Genomic DNA, 21,166 nt, shown 5'->3' with positions numbered 1-21,166 from the left:
GCCAAATATAGGGGTGAAAGCCTTAGATCAGAGAAATAGGGAAAGCCACCAGCCAACCTTACCTTACCAGTTTGCAGCTTCCCAATGCAAGTTACTTCCTGTCTACCCAGGCCTTTATTGCCTTGCTGTTCTGCCCTCTCATTGGCTCTCTTAGCCCAGCTACCTCACTTCCTCTTCCTACACAGCTCTGTCACTTCAGACCTCCAGGTCTCTATGGTTGGAACTGGGATTAAAGGCGTGTGTCACCATGCTTGGCTCTGTTCCCAAGTGTGGCCTTGAACACACAGAGATCCTGCCTGCTAAGGGATTAAGGTCGTGTGCTGCCTGACTTCTTTGTTTACTTAAAATGGCTGGCCTTTCCCCCCTGAACTCCAGGCAAGCTTTATTTATTAATGCACGAATAAATTATTACCACATTTCAGCACAAATAAAATATCACCATACACATCACAGCTGGCTCTGGGTAATTTTCCTTTTCAGATTTTTAATTCACAGTCTCGTGGGAAGCTTGGGTTTGTTGCAATCAAAAACGTAACATGTGAAGAGTTTCTGATTCCCTTGTAAGTGAATTTAAGGGTTTATTCTGAAGTGGAATCTACACAGAGCCATTAATGTCAGAAAGGAGCACACTCAGCAGGCAGACAGTTTCTGAATTCTCTCTTCACCCCCCACCCCCATCTTTTGGAGACGGAGTCTCTCTATGATGCCACTCTGGAACTTTCTATGTATACCAGACTAAGCTGGCCTTGAACTCACGGAGATCCTCTTGCCTCAGTCACCTGAGTTACTGGGATTAAAGGGTAGGCCACCATGCCTGGCACTTCTGAAGTCTTAGTCACCCTACACTAGCCCAAATTCATAGCATTAGCCTATTGGTTAGTAATTTAGACTTCAGAGGCAAGTCTTCCTTCCTTCATCCCTCCCAGCCTCCCTCCCTCCTGGCCTTTCTTCTCCTCCTCCTTCACTCCCTCTCCCATTCTTTCCTTCAAGGAGGAAGTTTATTGAGTACACTGTAAGCGGGCAGTGACCTGTGAATAGCTAGGATCCCACCTACAACCTCTTCGCTTTTTTTCAGTACTGGAGATAGAACCCAGGACCCTGCACAGGCTAGAAAACCACTCTATCACTGAGGTACACCCCTGCTGCCCTTTTGCATTCTCTTTTGAGATAGGGTCTCATTAACCGGCCAGTCTGGCCTTGAGCTCAGTTTTAGCTCTGGCAGGCCTTGAACTTGTGATTCTATTACGGTAGGCACCCCCTGCCAAATGGATGAGATTATAGGTCTGTGCCTTTCGGGCCAGCTTGCTCTCTCTCTCTCTCTCTCTCTCTCTTTCTCTCTCCCTTCCTCCCTCCCTTCTTTCTTTCTTCTACTTTTTAATTTTTACCAAACTTATACATTTGAGAAAAGCCAATTAATTCCATGAATGAAAAAAAAAACTCAGTCTTTTTTCTTGTTTACACCAAAGACAACCACATCCAACCCCTTGATGTGTGTGTCCTCAATCTCCAGATAACATGCTTCTGTCACAATTTTCTGATTCTTCAGTTTCAGGCATTGATGGTGCTTTGGCTGATTTCCACCCCTCTGTAGCAGGACACGCACCCCCATCTCCAGTACAACTCTATCGTAATTTAAGCCAGATCAATATTCAGTGATCGTGAGAACACTAATTAAAAAAAGACCTCATATGACATCAGGGGTATGTCCTGGAACTCACTGTACGCTCTGCTTTCCAGCTAGTTAGTTACATTTCTCCTTGTTCTATTCTCACTAGCTTGGTTTTCTTACCAACTATAGAACTCCAGGTCGTCTAAATTGCCTCTCAAATTATGACCCACCCGGGGATTCTGGTATCTTCATCTTCCTGCACAAGCCCACGACCTCCTTCCTCATCTAGAAGATGGACAGTGTTTCAGTCAAGTGCCCAGCTGCCATTTTAGACCTTTCCTCTGCCATCCTACTTAGTAAAGTTCTTCCTGTACAAGCATGAGGGCCTGATTTCAGATCCCTGGCACCTACACGGAGAGCCAGCTATGGAAGCTTGGGTCTGTAATCCCTACACTGGACAGGCAGAGACAGGAAAATCTCAGACGCTTGCTGGCCAGGCATTCTAGCTGAATTGCTCCAGGTTCGGTGAGAGACCCTGTCTCCAAAAATCAGTTGGAAAGTGATTGGCTTCCACACATGCACACATGGGCACATGCATTTGTATACAAACATGTAGCTGGATGTTTTCCTGGGTACTGCAGCCACTTGGTCCCAAATAAACATACAGAGGCTTACAAACTGTAACTAGAGTTTTCCTGCCTTGCCCACAGTCAGGACAAATCTTTGTCACCCACTAGTCCCACAGCCGCTCAGAACCAACCAAGTAAACACAGAGACTTATATTACTTACAAACTATATGTCCATGGCAGGTCTCTTGCTAACTGTTCTTACAGCTTAAATTAATCCATTTCCATAAACCTATACCTTGCCAGGTGGCTTGTGGCTTACCGGCATCTTCACATGCTGCTTGTCATGGCGGCGGCTGGCAGTGACTCCTCCCACCTTCCTGTTCTCTTCATTGTCCTCTCTGTTAGTCCCTCCTATACTTCCTGCCTGGCCACTGGCCAATAAGTGTTTTATTTATTGACCAATTAGAGCAACAGATTTGACATACAGACCATCCCACAGCAACAAACTGTTCCGTCTATGGCTCAGGCCTATTGTTAACTAGCTCTTTTAACTTAAATTAACCCATTTCTATTAATCTATGTACCGCCATGTGTCTCATGGTTTTACCTGTGTTCCATTACATCTTGCTCCCCTGGTGGCCACAGTGTCTTCCTTGACTCCTCCTTTTTTTTCTCTGTATCTTTGTTTTGATTTCCCGCCTGGCTCTTATTCTGCCTTGCCATAGGCCAAAGCAGCTTTATTTATTAACCAATGGTAGCAACACATACAGCATACAGAAAGACCATCCCACAGCACAAACATGCACACAGATGTGTAACACACACACACACACACACACACACACACACACACACAAATTACAATAAATAATAAAATAATAAAAATGAAAGCTAAGCCAAGGACTTTATGGACACTAAGTCATGAGGCTATCAGACCTCAGATTGGCTTGTATACTTCATTATTCTTTAATAGCCTCTGAAATGTGTGGAACTGGAATAAACCACTTTAAATTTATTGAACATAAAAGCACATGTGAACATTCTCTTCCTTTCTAGAATTTTCTTAACTTTTCCAGGTGGCCTTCATCATTCTTCATTTTATTTATTTTTACCTATGCAAAGTTTTTGTTGGTGGAATGTGCCATATGGCTTTCTTGGTGACCCCGTGGGCTGTCCCTGTCCAGAAGAAACCACACAGAATCCTCCGCTTCACCAGAGAAATGTGCTCCACGTCATAGTTCCAGGGTTAGTGCTTTTGAACGTGCTTGCTAAACATTCATAACTTGCTGGGATAAAAGGAATCTGGAAGCAGATGTTTTAGATTTTTAATCCTGGGTTATTTTATAGTTGTGACACGTATTTAATAGATGTTGGAAAATCTTTACTTTTTAAAATGATTTATTTCTTTTCATTTTATATACATTGGTGTTTTGCCTGCATGTATGTATGTCTGTGTGAGGGTGTAGGATCCCTTGGAACAGGAAGTAGAAATGGTTGTGAGCTGCCGTGTGGGTGCTGGGAATTGAACCTGGGTCATCTGGAAGAGTAGCCAGTGCTCTCAACTGCTGAGCCATCTCTCCACCACCACCCCCCATTTTTATTTTTCTATCAAATAATTCTGTGAGTTTTTGTCTTCTTACAAAGAGTTAAACAGGGAAAACAGAGAGAGATGTTCGAATGTTTGGAAAAGAAGTTATTTAAAACCTCAGATAGGGCTGACAGGATGGCTCAGTTGGAAAAGGACTTGCTGTGAAAGTCTTGTGACCTGAGTTCAATCCCTGGAACCTATTTAAAGTTAGAAGGGAAGAAAGGAACTCTCACAAGATTGTCCTCTGACCTCCAGATATAGACATATACACCATAGCCCACACATGCCCCCACATGTCTCCTCCATGGCCCCTCCGTAAAAAAAAAAAAAAAAAAAAAAAAAAAAAAAAAAAAAAAAAAAAAAAAAAAAAGTTTAAATTTGAATAATATAGTAGCTCATAGATGTTAAGGTCATTCTTGGCCATAGAGGAAATAGGAAGTAAGCTGTTAATAGCACTGTTTGCACATGTGGTTACCAGACCTGCATTATTTATTTGAACGGATTAAGGTGCTGTGAATCTCATGAACTGATAAAAGCAGATAGAAAAGACAGAGTGTTTATTCTTCCTGTGTAAAAGCTCCTCATGGGCCATCCCATTGAGTCCTCTCTCAATCTATGCAGTCGGCATTCAAACATGGGAGAAGGTAGCTAGCGAGGAAAGGTGACGTAAGCAGGCTTGGAAAGCACCAGTTTCTTAGGAATTGCATCCCTTTCTTGAGAATCACCCTGTCTACCTACTGGGACCCTGGAAGCCTGAGGAATCCCAAGCGAGGGCTAACAGTGGCACAGGTGGGATCAGAACATGACTTCACGTAACAGCCAGGGCTGCGCCTTAGGCCTTTCATACTTCGATGTGTAGATGTGACATTCTAAGCAGACCCCTGGCTCTGAGGATAATTTTTCTGTCACCTTAACATTCTGAAGGATGAGTCCGGTCACATCAACTCCTGACAGGTTTTAGAGACTTACTTGAACTCCCACTAATTTTGGTTCTTTTAGCACAGTGAAGAAACTCCTCTGGTACTTTTTTTTTTTCCCCTGGCACTGTGTGGCAGATGCAAGCCATTGGGAGGTTGCCCTGTACCTGCTGGCTGCTCTTCATTTGGGTGAGCTGAACAAGTAGAATTGAGGTACACTCAAAACTATCCACTTCCATTCCAAAACTGGCTCTTCGAGTTCTGCGGATCTCTTATCAGACTGAACCCTGGCCAAGGTTAAAGCTACCAGGTATCTCTGTCCTGTCCTGACCTCACAGTTCCCCGGCTCCTGTGCAGCATGGGCACCGGGAAGCTGCTCCGCAGAGCCTTATTGCCTCCTCACTGTGACTCTAGTTTTCAGCAGGGAGGACAGAACTATCCTCTGATTTGTTAAGAAATGTGTGACATTTGAAAAATGAATGTGTGTGCTATATGAAATTTTAGATAAAATATGAATAGACTATCATAAATGTAATGTGTAGTTAAAAATATATGTACCTTAGGCCATGATCATCAAATATTATCATGATCATCAGGATAGTTATTTGGAATATTGCTTATATCTTCATTTCAAAGTATAACATATTTTCACTTTAAATGCATGAGAATTAACTTTCCATAAATTATGATTTTTTTTTCTGTGACTCCTGTTAGCTTCCTAAACTAGGATTAAAGAAAAGTACATTTGGGAGGCAAAGACAGTTGTATCAATGAGTATCCTTACAATAAAGCACCCCCTGCTAGCTACTTGTCATTTCTTGTGAGGGTCACACGAGTTGATCTACATAAGCCTTTCACAATAAGCAAGCTCTGGATGGATCTTCCCTTGATCATTCAGCCCCTCTCTTCATATGGTCCCCATTCTCCAGAAGGTTAGCTCCAACTTCCTCACAATGCCCCCAAAAGGAGGAGGGGGCAAGCCCCAGTGGCTTGTGCTATCCAGGCATCTTCTTCTGTCACGTGGTCTCCTGTCCCCTGGTCAAAGCAAGATTCATTAGCAAGTCCCTATTCAAAGCACAGAGAAACCAACAGTATTTCTTGATGAGTCGAAGTAACCACTTAACCACAGTTTTGCTTTCCGTGGCTTTAGTTACTTGTAACCAACCGTTGCTGCCAAAAATGAAGTGGAAGATTCCGGAAATATTTTATTTACTTTTTAGCTTTTATTTTATGTGTATAAGTAGTTTGCCTGCATGTATGTCTGTGTACCACTCACATGCCGGGTGCACGTGGAGGTCAGAAGAGGGCCTTGGATCCCCTAGAACTGGAGTTAGAAATGTGTGTAGCTGCTGATCATGTCTAATTCCTATTGCCCTAATGGTCAATGGAACTGAAGCGAAAGCTCGACTTTCCCAGTCATTGCCTGAGGGGAGTAGCAGTGTTGGATGAGAAGCTTCACAGATCAGACACTGCATCAGCACACAGTTCACGGGCGGGGACGGTGCCCAGCAGAGTGCTCAGCACGTTCTAGCTAACTCAGGGAAGCGATGGGGTACGCCAGTGCATTTCAGAAGAGAGTCTCCAACGGAAACGAATGAGTACTTTCGGCAGTTGGAGGGAGAGACTTCAGTGACTGCGAAAGTCACTTACCTGACAAACCTCATACATTGACGATGTTGGAAAAACTCAGATGTTTCTTCATCTGGTGTTAAAAAAAGAGTGGGTCAGAAATTTCATATATATACATATATATGTATATATACACACACATATATATACACATACATATGTATGTATATATATACACACATATATATATGTATGTAGGTATGTAGGTTGTCAGGCTTAGGCAGCAAGCATTTTCCCCACTGGCCTATCTTACCTGCCCAAGAATTAAAAGGGACACATTTAAATTTTTTTAAATTTATTTTTAATTTTTACACATTTTTAAACAAAAATAGAATCCCATCACTTTCCTCCGTCTAGTCCCCTGCCAGTGCCTTTCCTCAACTCCCATCCATGTCCCCTCCACTCCAAAATTTATAGTCTCTCTTTTTTATTATTGTTGCATATATATGAGTGTGTGTGTGTGTATGTGTGTATGTGTGTGTGTGTGTTTGTATGCATATGCACAGTATACAAATACAACTTGCTGAGTCCACTTTTTGTTGTTTGTGTCTATGGTTTCGGGGCTGACCACTTTGTATTAGATAACCAGTAAGGGGGCTCGTCCCTGGAAGAGGGAAATTCTCCCTCTCTCAGGTGGGTTGCCTATAGTTTTGGGAGTGGGACCCCATGAAGCTTTCCCCTTTCCATGTTAGCATGCCCGTTGATATTGCCATCGTTCTGGTCTTGTGTATGTAGCCACACCTAGGAGAGAATTTTACAGCAAATATTTTTATCATTTCTTCTAGCCCTAACTTGTATAATTATACTCAACCTCAATGAAGAATCTTTAAAACTCTCATGTTGTGCTTTGAATGAACCCTATGAAGAGGTTGAATATGTTTTTGGTAAATGTACTTAAAAAAAAAACAAAACAAAACACATTTTCCTTTTCGAATTACCTTGAGAACAACAAGAAAATATTTTAAGCTTCTAATGTTTAAAAGATAGAAGAATACTTCCTTGCCAGTGGTGGTGACACATGCCTTTAACCCCGGCAGAATGGGCCGATCTCGGAGTTTGCTACAGAGCGAGTTCCAGAGCAGCCAGGGCTACCCAAGGAAACCTTGTCTCAAAAACAAAACAAGCAAAGAATACTTTCTTCTTTTTTGACATGCCGCTTTTTAAAGTCAAGGAACAGAGCAGAGCACCAAGGATTACTCCGCTGAGTGAAATGATTATTCATGGATTTGAGTCAACCTGTTGGGGAAAGAGCCTTTGTTGTCTTTTAAGGGTGTGTGCTTATGGGCGGGCTAGAAAACAACATCGAAGCCACTGAGACATAGTGGAATGTCCTGTTCCCAACCATATGACTGCGGTGTGGGGGTGGCTGGGCAGGAGGGGCTGGAGCAAGCAGTTGAGCAAGGTCTGTACGAGGCGATCCCAGCTGAGCAGGCTATGACCTCCTCAAGCGTGGGCAGGGCTGTGAGTTCAGCATACCAAGCAGTGTGCCCTGGTGCGGGCTGCACCCACCAGAGAAGGGATGATATAGGAGCTTTTCCCCGGGTCTCATACGGTCCAGCAAAGCACCTTTTGATCTGTCGCTATCATCTCCTTTATTAATTTAAAGTTTGCTCTAAAATCTAAGGTGACCATTTATGCTCTATTAGGGACAAGATCCTTTCTGCTTCGTCCATAGCTGGGTACAACATATCCTTCAAAGTGCCTATGTCTAAATGTGTACTTAAGTTCACATTGAAAAGAAAACAATAAACTTTCTAACTTACATTGTGGTAGTTTAAATGTAATTAGTCCCCCATAAGTTCATAGGGAGTGGTACTATTAGGAGGTGTGGTTTTTGTTGGAGGAAGTGTGTCACTGTGGGTGCAGGCTTTGAGGTTTCCTATGCTCAAGATACCACCCAGTGTCAGAGCCCACTTTCTATTGCCTTCTGATCAAGATATAGCCAGCACGGTGTCTGCCTGCTCTCCACAATGATAATAATGGACTGAACCTCTGAACTGTAAGCCAACCTCAATTAAATGGTTTTTTTTATAAGAGTTGCTGTGGTCATATTGTCTCTTTACAGCAATAGAAACCCTCACTAAGACATCCATGAAAGCAAAATGAAGTCTGAAACCTGTGTTTATCGCACGTATAGAAAGGAAGGTCCCTACATGCTATAGGGTTTCTTTCCTTCCCGTCTTCTCCAATTCACCTCTGTAGCAAACTCCCCATGGTCCGATCTGGAGCGCCCTCTGCTCTGCATTCTGCACACCCATGTCTGATATTTTTTCTCACAATATGTCAAAATATTTGTAACATATTGCTGTGAAACCAGGAAGGATTATATTTGTTGGTATTAGGCAGTATTTTCTTGATGTATAAATTGGTTTATCATAATGAAATATGACAGTCTGGATGGCTTCTAGGCCTGTCAAGTTTGCTGACCACATTCAAGCAAGGGCAGCTATGAATGGAGACCAGTGCAAAACCCACAAACTCAACTTCAAACATGATGAGACGGCTGGTTTGTTTGGCTTTGTTTTTGTCTTTTCAATCCAGTATGGAGTTCTACGGTGTGAACTTCGTAGATGGCAGTATCATATGCCAGTGTCAAAGGCTGGCTGCCCCAGGCACCAGAAACTTGTTTCTCACAGTTCAGAGATGCTGCAAATTCAACGGCAGAGTGTTGACACGTTTGGTGGTTTGAACAAGGTATCCTCCAATGTCTGGGACATTTGAACAACCGGTCCCCAGTGGATGGCACTGTTTGGGAGGTTTAGGAAGTATGGCCTTGCTGGAGGGAGTATGTCGCTAGAGATGGGCTTTGAGAGTTTCAAGACTCACACCATTTTGAGTTTGCTTTCTCTGCTTTGTACTTGCTGGTCAAGATGTGAGCCCTCGCCGGGCGGTGGTGGCGCACGCCTTAAATCCCAGCACTTGGGAGGCAGAGGCAGGCGGATCTCTGTGAGTTCGAGGCCAGCCTGGGCTACAGAAGTTCCAGGAAAGGCGCAAAATTACACAGAGAAACCCTGTCTCGGAAAACAAACAAACAAAAAAGATGTGAGCCCTCAGCTTTCTGCTCCTAATGCCATGCCTGCTGCTTCCCCACCATGATGGACTCCTATCCCTCTGGAACCGTAAGCCTATATAAACTCTTCCTTCTATAAGTTATCTGGGTGTTTTGTCACAGCAATTAAAAAAAAAAAACAAAAACGACTAATGCAGCAAAGTTTGTTTCCTTGGCTTCCATGTGAACTCGTTCTTCTCCTAGTCTTCCTCTGAGTGTGCAAATTTTCTTCTACTGCAAGCCTTATCAGCTGTGTTGAATTAGGATCCCTCACCAAAGACTTCATTTTAGCTTAATTACTTCATTGCCAGCTCTAAATACAGAGGCATTCTGACATGCCAGAGTCAGGACTTTCCCATATGAATTTGGGATGAGGCATAGTAAAGGTGGAATGATCCACATGAGGTAGTTACTGGCAATCACGCTGATTAAGACAATCTAAAAGTTTTAAGTCCTTTTTATTGATGGTCAGACCAAGAGTGGGCTTGTGCCTCCGAAAAGTCTCTTGGTGCCCAAGCTCAGGCACATAGAGTTTTTAGGAGCCAAAAACCATGAATACCAGAATTTACATCCAAGTTAGATGAAGGTCAGTGTAGCCTTGAAACGTTCATTTCTGGCCAAGCATAGTAATGATTTTAGAAACAACAGGCCAATCGTTTCTTACTTAGATATTTTCTAGTTGTTTTGGTTTACTTTAATTACTTTGGTTATTTGTTTCCTTGGCTTCTACATGAACTCTGTCTTCTCCTAGTCTTCCTCTGAGTGTGCAAATTTTCTTCTGGACCATGGTCAAGGCCATGGAAATCTCAAATGTGTTGACAAAGGCAGGCATGGCCACTGGGGGGTGATGGGGGTAGAGGACTGAGAACTGTCCAAGCGAATACAAAGTGGAGGCAGGACAAGATGGTGCTACCTTTGTCATTCCAAAGGGACATAATGTAGAGCATAACAATCGAAAATGTCCTTTTTTTTGGTTGCTTCAGAGTGAGTGTGCTTAAAGCATCTCCTTTATGAGTAGAGTTAAAACTACACACTGTGTTTATGAAAGTTTCTTTAGGGATAAGCAGGGACAGGGACTCTCGTGGCCATTCTCGGTAGCATCTGGTGCGTTAGTTCTGTAGTTACCATCCCCATTCATTGATCTTCTTGAGTCCTCCTTCCTGGTAGGGCAAAGAATGTGTGTGTGTGTGTGTGTGTGTGTGTGCGCGCGCGCGTGTGAAGACCAGAAGTTAACATTAAATAATCTCTAAAATTTCTCTCTGCCTTATTTTTTGAGTAAAGTTCTCACTGAATTTGGAGCTCTGGGTGTAAGACAAATTGTTAAATGCTCTTAATAATAATAATAATAATAATAATAAAAACTTGGAGTCAGATATTTACGTAAATTCTGAAAGATCAGAGGAATAGAACAAGCCAAAGCCAACCTCACCTTACTGACCTTCAGTCTCCAAAAAGACCTACTTCCTGTATACCCACGCCTATATTCCTTTCTGTTCTGCTAACTCATTTCCTCTCTCTGCCCAGCTACATCACTTCCTCTTCCTGCCCATGTCTGTCACTTCCTGTCTGTCTGAACAGACCTCCAGACCTTTATGGTTAACTAGTGTTGGAATTTAAGGCACGTGCTACCATGCCTGGCTCTGTTCCCAGTGTGGCCTTGAATTCACAGAGATCCAGACAGATTCCTGCCTTCCGAGTGATAGGATTAAAGGTGTGTGCTACCATTGACTGACTTCTATGTCTAATATAGTGGCTGGCTTTTCCCTCTGATCCTCAGATAAGCTTTATTGGGGGACACAGATAAAATATCACCACATGCGGGGATTCACCTTTCTCTGCTGTCCCAGGGCCGCGATTACAGATTTGCATCACTGAACACAGATTTTCACATGGATGCTGGAGAATTTCAACTCAGGTCCTCTTGGTTGGGTGGCAAACACTCTTCCAGCTGAGCCATATCTAGAAAATAGCAAGATTTTATGGGCCAAATATTCAACAGTAGGACCCAGGTCCCAACGTCCCATATGTTTAGCTAACAGAGTCACGCCACCCTTCCTTTTGAAGCCTGTTAGACAATTTATTAATGCACTTCACGGTGCCACATCACAGTGAAGCCCTATCTCCATTTCCAGTGCCCTGTTGTTAGTGTCTGCCTTAACTGTTCATGTGAAGAGTGAAGGGATTCTAACAGACTCCTGTCAGTCTTGCTTACTGCACTGGTAGGGCTTCCTAGATTGTTTTCCCGACTTTCCAGACTGAAGGGGAATCTTGGTTGATTCATTTCCTATGCGGCCCCTCTCCATCCTCAGAAGCCAGAAGGCAATGGCTATGAAAGACACCATATTTCTGGGGGTGGGGATAGGCTAAGAACTAGCCTTTTCTTTCACTGTCGGGTCTTGGCCCTTTCAGTCTGTCTTCAACCTGGGGGCCAGGAAGATTCTCCAGAACTGCTCAACTTCTGTAATCACGAAGCATCTACAATAAGAATCTGTGGAATGGGCTACAAATTTGACTGTATACTAAAATCACGAGGAGCTCATTCTAGAAGCCCCAGGACAGCCAGCTGCTGCACTGGAAACCCTCCAGGTGACGTCACTGTCTCCCTAAGGCTGAAACTCACTCGGGCACCATCTTCTCTTTACTTCTCTATGTGCGTCCACGTGAAATGTTATTGCTCAACAAAAGAAGGGTTAAGCAAACCACCTCCCTTCCCTCCCCCCTTCTCTTCCCTCCATGTTGTACTGAGATCTCTCAGGCCACATTCCATGCCTGCATAAAAGGAAGGTTAGAAGACATGAGCAGATTTCTGATCGTTAGAAACCATCTCTAGCACTTTCCACCTGAGCTTGAATTAAAATAGAAGTCACTTTAGCAACTTTATGAACAGCTTACCAACGTTTATTATGTTACTGCTTGCCTCCGTGAAACTCTGGGTCAGTTGAATTGTCTGATTTGTTTTTATCAGTTACTATAGTTTTCTCTTTTAGGATTTCATGGTGCCTATCAACCTACTGACTCTAAAGCTTATTTTGATGCTCTTGTGTGCCCTCCTCTATGTTTTGATGTGCCTCCAGCAAAGATGCATATTTCTAATACCTCTGAAGACATTCTCAAAATGGAAACCTCTTGGTTCACACACACACACACACACACACACACACACACACACACACACACACACATCGTAGTTTTCCTGATGCTTGCTTACTGGCAGCTGGGAGAACTTCTAAGTGGGTAAAACATATCCATCTTGGTCTGTGCTGAGCAGGAAGGGTGGGCAGGAAGGTCGTGGGAAGGGTCCTGTTTAACACCTGCGAAACGGTCTGAACATCCCCTCTGCCTTTCTCGTCTCCTTACAGATTAGGGACTTGCAATGATCTTAGATCTTTACTGACTGAGGACCTATGGTGTCAGGTGGTTAGATCCTGAAAGCAAGTCACGCCTTGGACATTTTCTGATACCATCTTTTAGGTGCTTTGGACTCTGCTTTGCTCTTCATGCTGACAGCGGGGTGATCTCCGCCCTTAGTTCTTTCATAGCGTTAGAGAGCATAGAACCCGCCTATGGACAGAGTCCTAGAAACCTGGCATGTGTGATTCTTTCCCTCTGCCAACAATTACCTTCCATCATAATGCTTTGCAAGGCTTGGCCAAGATTCAAGGAAAGCATCCATGCGCTATTCTTGCTATGTCCATCAAAATGTGTCCATTTCGTTCATCCACTTCTTGGAGAGCAGAATGCACTGAACACTAACTTAAGCAGATGGATGTGGCACCCATTCTATGCTAGTTAGCCAGTGTACTTCCTCAGGAAACACAGAATGTCAATCTAATGGCCACGCACAGACTATACAATTGGTTATGAAATCTGTATGGATCTCATAAAATTGTGGGAAATATAGAATAGCAAGGGGACATAATAGTGACAATCACATTATCCCATGACTCAAAGAAAATTGCTATTAACATTTTGATGCATCTCGTTCAAGTCTCGTTCAGACAGTCATGTGGGACTGCTGCAATTCTCTTCTCCCTAGCTACCTTATCTACCCGAGAGAACATGTGTGCTTTTCATCTCATTAGATGGCCTCCTAAACTCTGTGATTTATGAAGTAGCCAGTAAGTAGCTTAGCATTGTGTGTGTTGAAGTCATTTTTGAATATCTGCAAAGATAATATGGTGATGAAAATATACATACCTACCATGCTCTACACATCCTCCCATGTGTTCTTAGAATAAATATATACTTGAAAAGCTTCCAATATGTATTGCTGAGCTGCCTTCCTGGAAGTTCCTATCTGTTTCCTCTTTCCAGCATTTTCTTTAGAAGTCTCAGAATCCCGTATTACTTTTAAATGTTTCCTGATAACTTGGTGGGAGCAGGAAAAAAGAGGCTGGAGATGGCTCAGTAATTAAGACCATGTACAACTCTTGCAGAGGACTGGGTTTCAGTGCCCAGCACCCACACCGGGCGGCTCTCAACTCTCTGTAACTCTAGCTCCAGGGGATTCAGTACCTCTGTGTGACTATTGGTATATTTGCCACAGGTTCTTTCTAGCCAGGAAGTACCACGTATAAGGGCAGGCTAGCCCCAACTCACATGTCCGCTCCACCAAAAATGTGTGCATGTAGAAAAAAAAACAAAAAAACAAAAAAAAACACTGCTTTGTCTTAGCAACGATTTGTACCAACCTTGTGAAAGGGACAAACGTTTCTGTTGCATGATGGATAAATGAGACTATGTTATATTATTGTCGTAGGACTGTATGATTCAAATTCTCCATATAAAGCTTTTATTAGTTGTGAAAGATGTCAACAATGCTTACCATTAGAAAATATCGGGGAAAGGAGCCAAAAAATCTCAACCTTTTCTCTCCATGGAGTCTGGCTGTATTGCCCAGGCCGTGCTACTGGAACTCAAAGGGTCAAGTGCTCATCCTGCCTCAGCCTGGCCCTAGCTGGAACCTCAGGTGCACACCTCTGCACTTGACTTTGATGTCCAAATTTTGTTTCTTAATCGCCTTACTATTACTAGCGTTGCCTTTATTTTGGTGTTGTTTTACTCCAGACAGGTTTTGCTTTGGCAGCATTTGTTTGTGGTGTGTGTGTGTGTGTGTGTGTGTGTGTGTGTGTGTGTGTGTGTACCTGGGTGGGAGGGTGCACGTGCATGAGTATAGGCAAGCATGTGGAGACCAGAGGCTGATGTTGGTGTCTTCCTCAGTCACTCTCCACCTTAGTGTTTGGGACAGAGGCTCTTGCTGAAGTTAGAGCTCCCGGATTTGGTTAGAATGGCTGGCCACCAAACCCTGGAGGGTCTCCTCTCCATAATCCCAGTGCTGGGATTACAGACGTACACTGCCACATCCAGATTTTGTAGAAATGCTGGGGATCAAACTTGACTCTTCTGAGCCATCTCCTCAGCACCTTTACAGCATTTGTCTTATTTATATATTTATTTACTTATTCATTTAAAACAGGGTTTCATGATGTAGCTGGGGCTAGCATGGAACTCACTATATATACCAGGCTAGCTTCAAATTTATAGAGATACGCCTGTTGTGAGATATTATTTTAAGATGTGCTACATTTGTTTATGCTGTGGAACATTTGTTTAATGATGCAAAGATTTGTTACTTTTGTTTATGTTGCATTTTGTTTAACTCTGTGAAGCTGTGTTACTGTGCCTGTCTAAAACACCTCATGGTCTAATAAAGAGCTGAACAGCCAGTAGCAGGGCGGGAGAAAGGATAGGTGGGCCTGGCAGGCAGAGAATAAATAGGAAAAAATATGGGAAGAAGAGATCAAGGAGCGAGAAAATGAGGAGAAGAGGACTCCAGGGGCCAGCCACCCAGCTACCTAAGCCATGGAGTAAGAAGTAAAGAAAGGTATATAGGATAAAGATAAAAGCCCAGAGGCAAAAGGTAGATAGGATCATCTAAGTTAAGAAAAGCTGGCTAGAAATAAACCAAGCTAAGGCCAGGGACTCGTAAGAAAGAATAAGCATCCATGTGTGTATTTATTGGGGAGCTGGATGATAAACCCCACAAAGAGCAGAGAACAAAGAATAAAGAGTAAAACGACCAACTACATATATCAGTCTTTGCCTTAGGAGCAAAAGGACACACAACACCATGCTCACTCAGCTCTTCGGTTTTGTTTTGTTTTGTTTTGTTTTGTTTTGTTTGGTGTGTGTGTGTGTGTGTGTGTGTGTGTGTGTGTCTGTCTGTCTGTCTGTCTGTCTGTCTGAGTCTGGATATGTGCACATGAGTGCAGTTGACCAAGAAGGTCAGAAGAGGGTATTGGATCACCTGGAGTTAGAGGCAGTTGTGGACCTGCAGACATGAGTTTACGGAAACTGAACTCAGGTCCTCAGCCAGAGCAGAACCTCATTCTGACACCACGGAGTCATCTCTCACGCAGCCCTATGACAGCATTTTTAAGCGGCAAATACATCAAGCCAACTTAACTTTTTATGGTCTTTTTGAGACAGGGTCTCTCCATGTAGCCCTGGCTGTCCTGGAACTCACTGAGTAGACCAGGCTGACCTCAGACTCACAGAGATCTGCCTGCCCCTGCCTGCCTCCCCAGTGCTGTGATTAAAGGCTTGCACCACCACCGCCCGGCTAGTATGTCAAATTCTTGATGGAGAAACAAAAAGCAAGAGAAAGAAATTGATTCCCAAAGCCATCTAAAATTTTAAACTACTGATTGAGTTGAGGGCACCTGTGATATTGAACTGCCGATGTGCAAAGGCCGTGAAACATGGCAAGGGTCATCAGAATCATAGTGTTTCTTTACTTGTCAGTAAAATTTAGCCCCTTTAATACACCCAGGGAAAAGGAATTAGGAGCACTGAGCAGAACCGTTGCTTTGCTTTGAGATTCAGTCCCACTGAACACAAAAATCTGTCACTGCAGGATCCTAACTGCTGTCTCTACTTGTAGGCAAAATGAAGGACCGGCTTGCAGAGCTTCTGGAGTTGTCCAGGAGCTATGACCAGCAATTCCCAGACGGGGACGATGACTTTGACGCTCCCCACGAGGACATCGTGTTCGAGACTGACCACATCCTGGAGTCCTTGTACAGGGTCATCCAGGACATCCAGGATGAAAACCAGCTGCTGATGATCGACGTGAAGCGCCTGGGGAGGCAGAACGTCCGCTTCCTCACGTCCATGCGGCGCCTTAGCAGCATCAAGCGCGACACCAACTCCATCGCCAAGGCCATCAAGACCCGGGGCGAGGGCATCCACCAGAAGTTGCGCTCCATGAAGGAGCTGAGCGAGCAGGCGCAGGCCCGGCACGGCGAGCACTCGGCGGTGGCACGCATCTCGCACGCACAATACAGCGCGCTGACCCTCGCCTTCCAGCAGGCCATGTACGAGTACAACCAGGCCGAGATGAAACAGCGCGACAACTGCAAGATCCGCATCCAACGGCAGCTGGAGATCATGGGCAAGGACGTGTCGGGCGAGCAGATCGAGGACATGTTCGAGCAGGGCAAATGGGACGTGTTCTCCGAGAACCTGCTGGCCGACGTGAAGGGCGCGCGGGCCGCGCTCAACGAGATCGAGAGCCGCCACCGCGAGCTACTGCGGCTGGAGGGTCGCATCCGCGACGTGCACGATCTCTTCCTGCAGATGGCCGTGCTGGTGGAGAAGCAGGCGGACACGCTGAACGTCATCGAGCTCAACGTGCAGAAGACCCTCGACTACACGGGCGAGGCCAAGGCGCAGGTGCGCAAGGCTGTGCAGTACAAGAAGAAAAACCCCTGCAGGACCATCTGCTGCTTCTGCTGCCCCTGCGTCAACTAGCAGCTGGCTTGGGTCTTCACCTGACCCGTGCCATGAGGGAAACGTGTCCAGGGTGCCAGCCAAAGGTATCCTGCCCTGGGCCGAGGGAGAGGATCCCGATGTCTGCAGAATTCAGAGCACAAAGAAAGTTGGGGTTGGGATGCAAGATTTGGAACCCGGCACTTGTCCAGAAGGATGATTGCTAGCATCCAGTGCAAGCAGATTCCCACTGGAGTTGTGTGAGGTCGTTATAAGATTCCTAGCACTCAGCACCACGGGGAGGAACGAATGTCGTCGCTAAGGTCAATGTCTTGAAGACAAAAGCAGGAAGTCAAATGAACGTACGCTAACAATATGAGTACATTATCAAAATTTGTCTTCGTTTGCCTTCTCTGGAAAGTTCCTTGGTGCTATTCGATTTTGAGTGGCATTCACTTGGGTATTTCTTAGTTCTTTCGAGTGGCACTGACCTTGGGTAAACTGGATTTCATTCACTTCTGATCATCTATTTATGCTGTGTGAGTCCTGCCTATGTGGAAACCTTACCTCGACCCTCTTCCCCCACTTATTAAGCCACACTGGACACATACGGTTTCCTTATCTCTCTCACCTTTTATAACTTCCACAAGTTATGTATATATACATACTCATATATATATACTCATATATATGAATAACTTTTCCAGATATTTTAAGCACCAAATACTGAACAAGCACCCAAGTTGGACTTTTTTTTATCACTCACGTTTATGTATTTTTCACAGATAACATTTATTTAAAATTTATCTTTGTACTTAATTTCATATGAATATATGTGTAAATGCAAACTAATATTCACTCACTTGTGTACATAATGGCCCATTGGATTAACTTGGCTTTTGTAAATTCTGTATTTAAATAATAAGAGCAGTTTTTGTGAGTGTTGCCTTGATTGTTTTGAGTGTATTTCGTTCCTGACTGAAGGGTCCACTTGGGGTCAAACTTTATTTTCAGCAACTGTGTGCTGTCATGAGTGAAGATCAGTGGGGAAGTTTGAAAACACATGACACAATTAGAGATACTAAGTCATGTTCTTGGAAACAATAATTGATCTTACTGTGAACCATTCCTTACAGACGTTAAAGCAGAGAGATTTAAAGTGAAATCCCATTTTTCAAATAAACATGACACTATAACTATCTTTTTCTATGTTTGTCTCTTGACCCATTGAAGATAATTGTTATTTTTTTCAACTATTTTTTTTTTCAATTATTGTTAAACTTTCCCCCCACCCCCAACTACAATAGGTGCATGAAACTCTCAGCAAAGGAATTTCTGTCACGGTGCACTGAGTTACCTTTTTCAGGTTTTAGAGATTTGCTTCCACTTGAAAACTTTGAGGTGATGTTCCAGACCCTGGTCACCACACTATCGGTGTGTCTCCTGAATGCACTCTGAATTCCTTCTACATGCTATTAGATACATGAGTGATTTCAGTTGGGAGTCATCTATCTTGAGTTCCTAAGAATATATATATTTTTATTTATTTATTTAATTTATTTGAGTCAGGGTTTCGCTGTGTAGCTCTGGCTGTTCTGGAACTCAATTTGTAGACCAGGTTGGCCTCGAACTCACAGAGATCCACCTGCCTCTGCCTCCTGAGCGCTCAGATTAAAGGTGTGCATTGCACCACCATTGCCCAGAAAAGGTACAGTTTTAAAAGAGAAGAGGAATAGGAGTTCTTTGGGGCTCACTGATCTATTTGTGAGTGAGAAAAACTAGCCTGCCAGGGTCCAGCCTCAGTTCAGGTTCAGGTTCAGAGGCTGGGAAGGGATATCAGTGCAAGGAAAACTTCTGACCACCAAGAAGATTGTACTCAAATGGCCACAGGCCATCTTTATTTATACTTAAACAGATTTTTTTTTAACTAAGGTTACAGGAACAGCTTTATTATTGGCTTCTTTTTTTTCTTTCTTTTTTTTTTTTTTTCCCCAAGACAGGGTTTCTCTGTGGTGTTTTGGATCTCACTTGTAGACCTGTAGGCCTGTCCTGGATCTCACTTTGTAGACCAGGCTGGCCTCGAACTCACAGAAATCCACCTGGCTCTGCCTCCAGAGCACTGGGATTAAAGGCGTGTGCCACCACCGCCCGGCCACTTCTATTTTTTACTTTAAGAAATACATCACAATTTAAGGAACCCATTATGATCATTATGAAAGCCCCCATTGTTCCCCTTTCTGCCTCCCCTGTTGAATCAATCTTAGGGGAAAATATTTGAGAAAGAACAGAATTTCCAGGGTAAATTACAGCTATTGCTTGTGTAACTGACAAAGTAAAACTGAAAACCACCCAAAGAATCACCAATATAATGAAAGAGAAAAGAGGAGCCTGCAAGCTACACGAATTTTGCAATTCCTAAGCTGCCCCGAGGATTACTGGTCCTTGCCAAATGAGAGTCCATTCCTTGCCCTCAGGAAACCCAGTGGTCAGGGAGTCACCTGCCGATCTGAAACTAGGCTGCACGGCTCCCAACACTAGCCCTGGGGATAGTTTTGCTTTCATAGTTCGATATGAGAACTGTACGAAGTGAGCTCCTCCCCCATCCTCTTCTTCTTAGACTTGTCTGGTTTCTTTATCAGCTAACTACTGGGGTGTTCCCCTTTCACTAAAGGAGAGGGGGAGCTTCCACACAGTCCCAGTACCCAAGGTTTTGAGGTTTGGGGGGGGGGTTGTTTTGTTTTTTCAAGACAGGTTTTTTCTGTGTAGTTTTGGTGCCTGTCCTGGAGCTCTCGCTGTAGACTAGGCTGGCCTCGAACTCACAGAGATCCACCTGGCTCTGCCACCCAAGTGCTGGAATTAAAGGCGTGCGCCACCACCGCCTGGCTTCCAAGTTTTTATTGTAGAGAAAAGAGTCTGTCTATGGAAACCAGCTATTTTCTGCAAGAAGGAACAGTCCATAAATTTAATTTATTTGAACTCTGGAAGAATTTCCTTCCTTCCTTTCTTTTTGTCTCTTTTTTTTTTAGAACCATTATGAAAGTAAACAATTTTCTGTGTCTGCATAATTCTTTTTTTCTGAGACAAAGTCTCACTATATAGTCCCAGCTGGTTTGGTACTCACTATGTAGGCCAGAGTGATCTTAAACTTCCTCCTGCCTCTGCCTCCTCAGTGCTGAGATTAAAGTCATGTGCCACCACATCTGGGTAGAACACTTTTTCCCCCGAACTAATCCTATTGATAAAGCTGTTTCCACAGTGGTAACTATTCTAATCCTGTTTGCTTCTAGTAGACCCTGCTGTTCTGTTCTATTCTGTTCTGTTATCATATCCACAAGAAATCAGTTACACAGTTTGGCTAGGACTTGTCCCTGAGAGTCTTCCCAACACACAATCATAGGCTCCACGGGGCACTCTGGGAAGTGACCGAGGCTGGAGCACAGACCTCAGGGGAAGGCATCAGTTACCTCTCCCACATCCTCCATAACACCCCCCAGCCCCTCCAGGAGCTGATAATGAAAGTCCAGCTTTGTCCTTTGGAAAGGGTGTTCAGTCTTACGAGAAGTGATATAGGGTTAGTTCCTGCCCCCTGGACATTCACTTGGCAGACTCTGGAAGGTGACATGGGACAAGACCTTGTGGTGATGCTACAGACTTCAAATAGTAATGCCAGTTTGTGTGTGGCATGAAGGAAAGGGTCACAGTGAAAATTCTTTTTTTTAATATTTGTGTTTGTTTACTTATTTGTTTATTATGTACACACTCGCCAGAGGAGGGCACCAGATCTCATTACAGATGGTTGTGAACCACCATGTGGTTGCTGGGAATTGAGTGAACTCAGGTCCATCAGGAAGAGCAGTCTGTGCTCCTAACCTCTGAGCCATCTCTCCTGCCCCCACGATGAAAATTCTTAAGAGCAGAAGATGGGCCCAGTGAGGTTGCTCAGCAGACAAAAGCGCTTACCTCAGAGTTTGGTGACAAGAGTGTCATCCCTAGAGCCCATAATGGCAGAGAGAACTGACTCCTATGGAATGTCT

General features: G+C 44.0%; 1 protein-coding gene across 2 annotated transcripts in view; it reads left to right on the top strand.

Annotated features, from left to right (window-relative positions):
* Stx11 (syntaxin 11) overlaps window positions 1-18,326 on the top strand; it is a 31,453-nt gene extending 13,127 nt beyond the window's left edge. For both annotated transcript variants that reach the window (XM_028861273.2, XM_037200339.1), the window contains exon 2: window positions 16,306-18,326. In XM_028861273.2, coding sequence (XP_028717106.1) covers window positions 16,311-17,174 — 864 coding nt within the window. In that variant the 5' untranslated portion in view covers window positions 16,306-16,310 and the 3' untranslated portion in view covers window positions 17,175-18,326. The remainder of the gene's footprint in view (window positions 1-16,305) is intronic.
* The last annotated feature ends 2,840 nt before the right edge of the window (window positions 18,327-21,166 follow it).

The sequence above is a fragment of the Peromyscus leucopus genome, chromosome 8a (assembly GCF_004664715.2).
Source record: "Peromyscus leucopus breed LL Stock chromosome 8a, UCI_PerLeu_2.1, whole genome shotgun sequence".
Classification (NCBI taxonomy): Eukaryota; Metazoa; Chordata; class Mammalia; order Rodentia; family Cricetidae; genus Peromyscus; species Peromyscus leucopus.
This window is presented reverse-complemented; position numbering and strand designations above follow the sequence as displayed.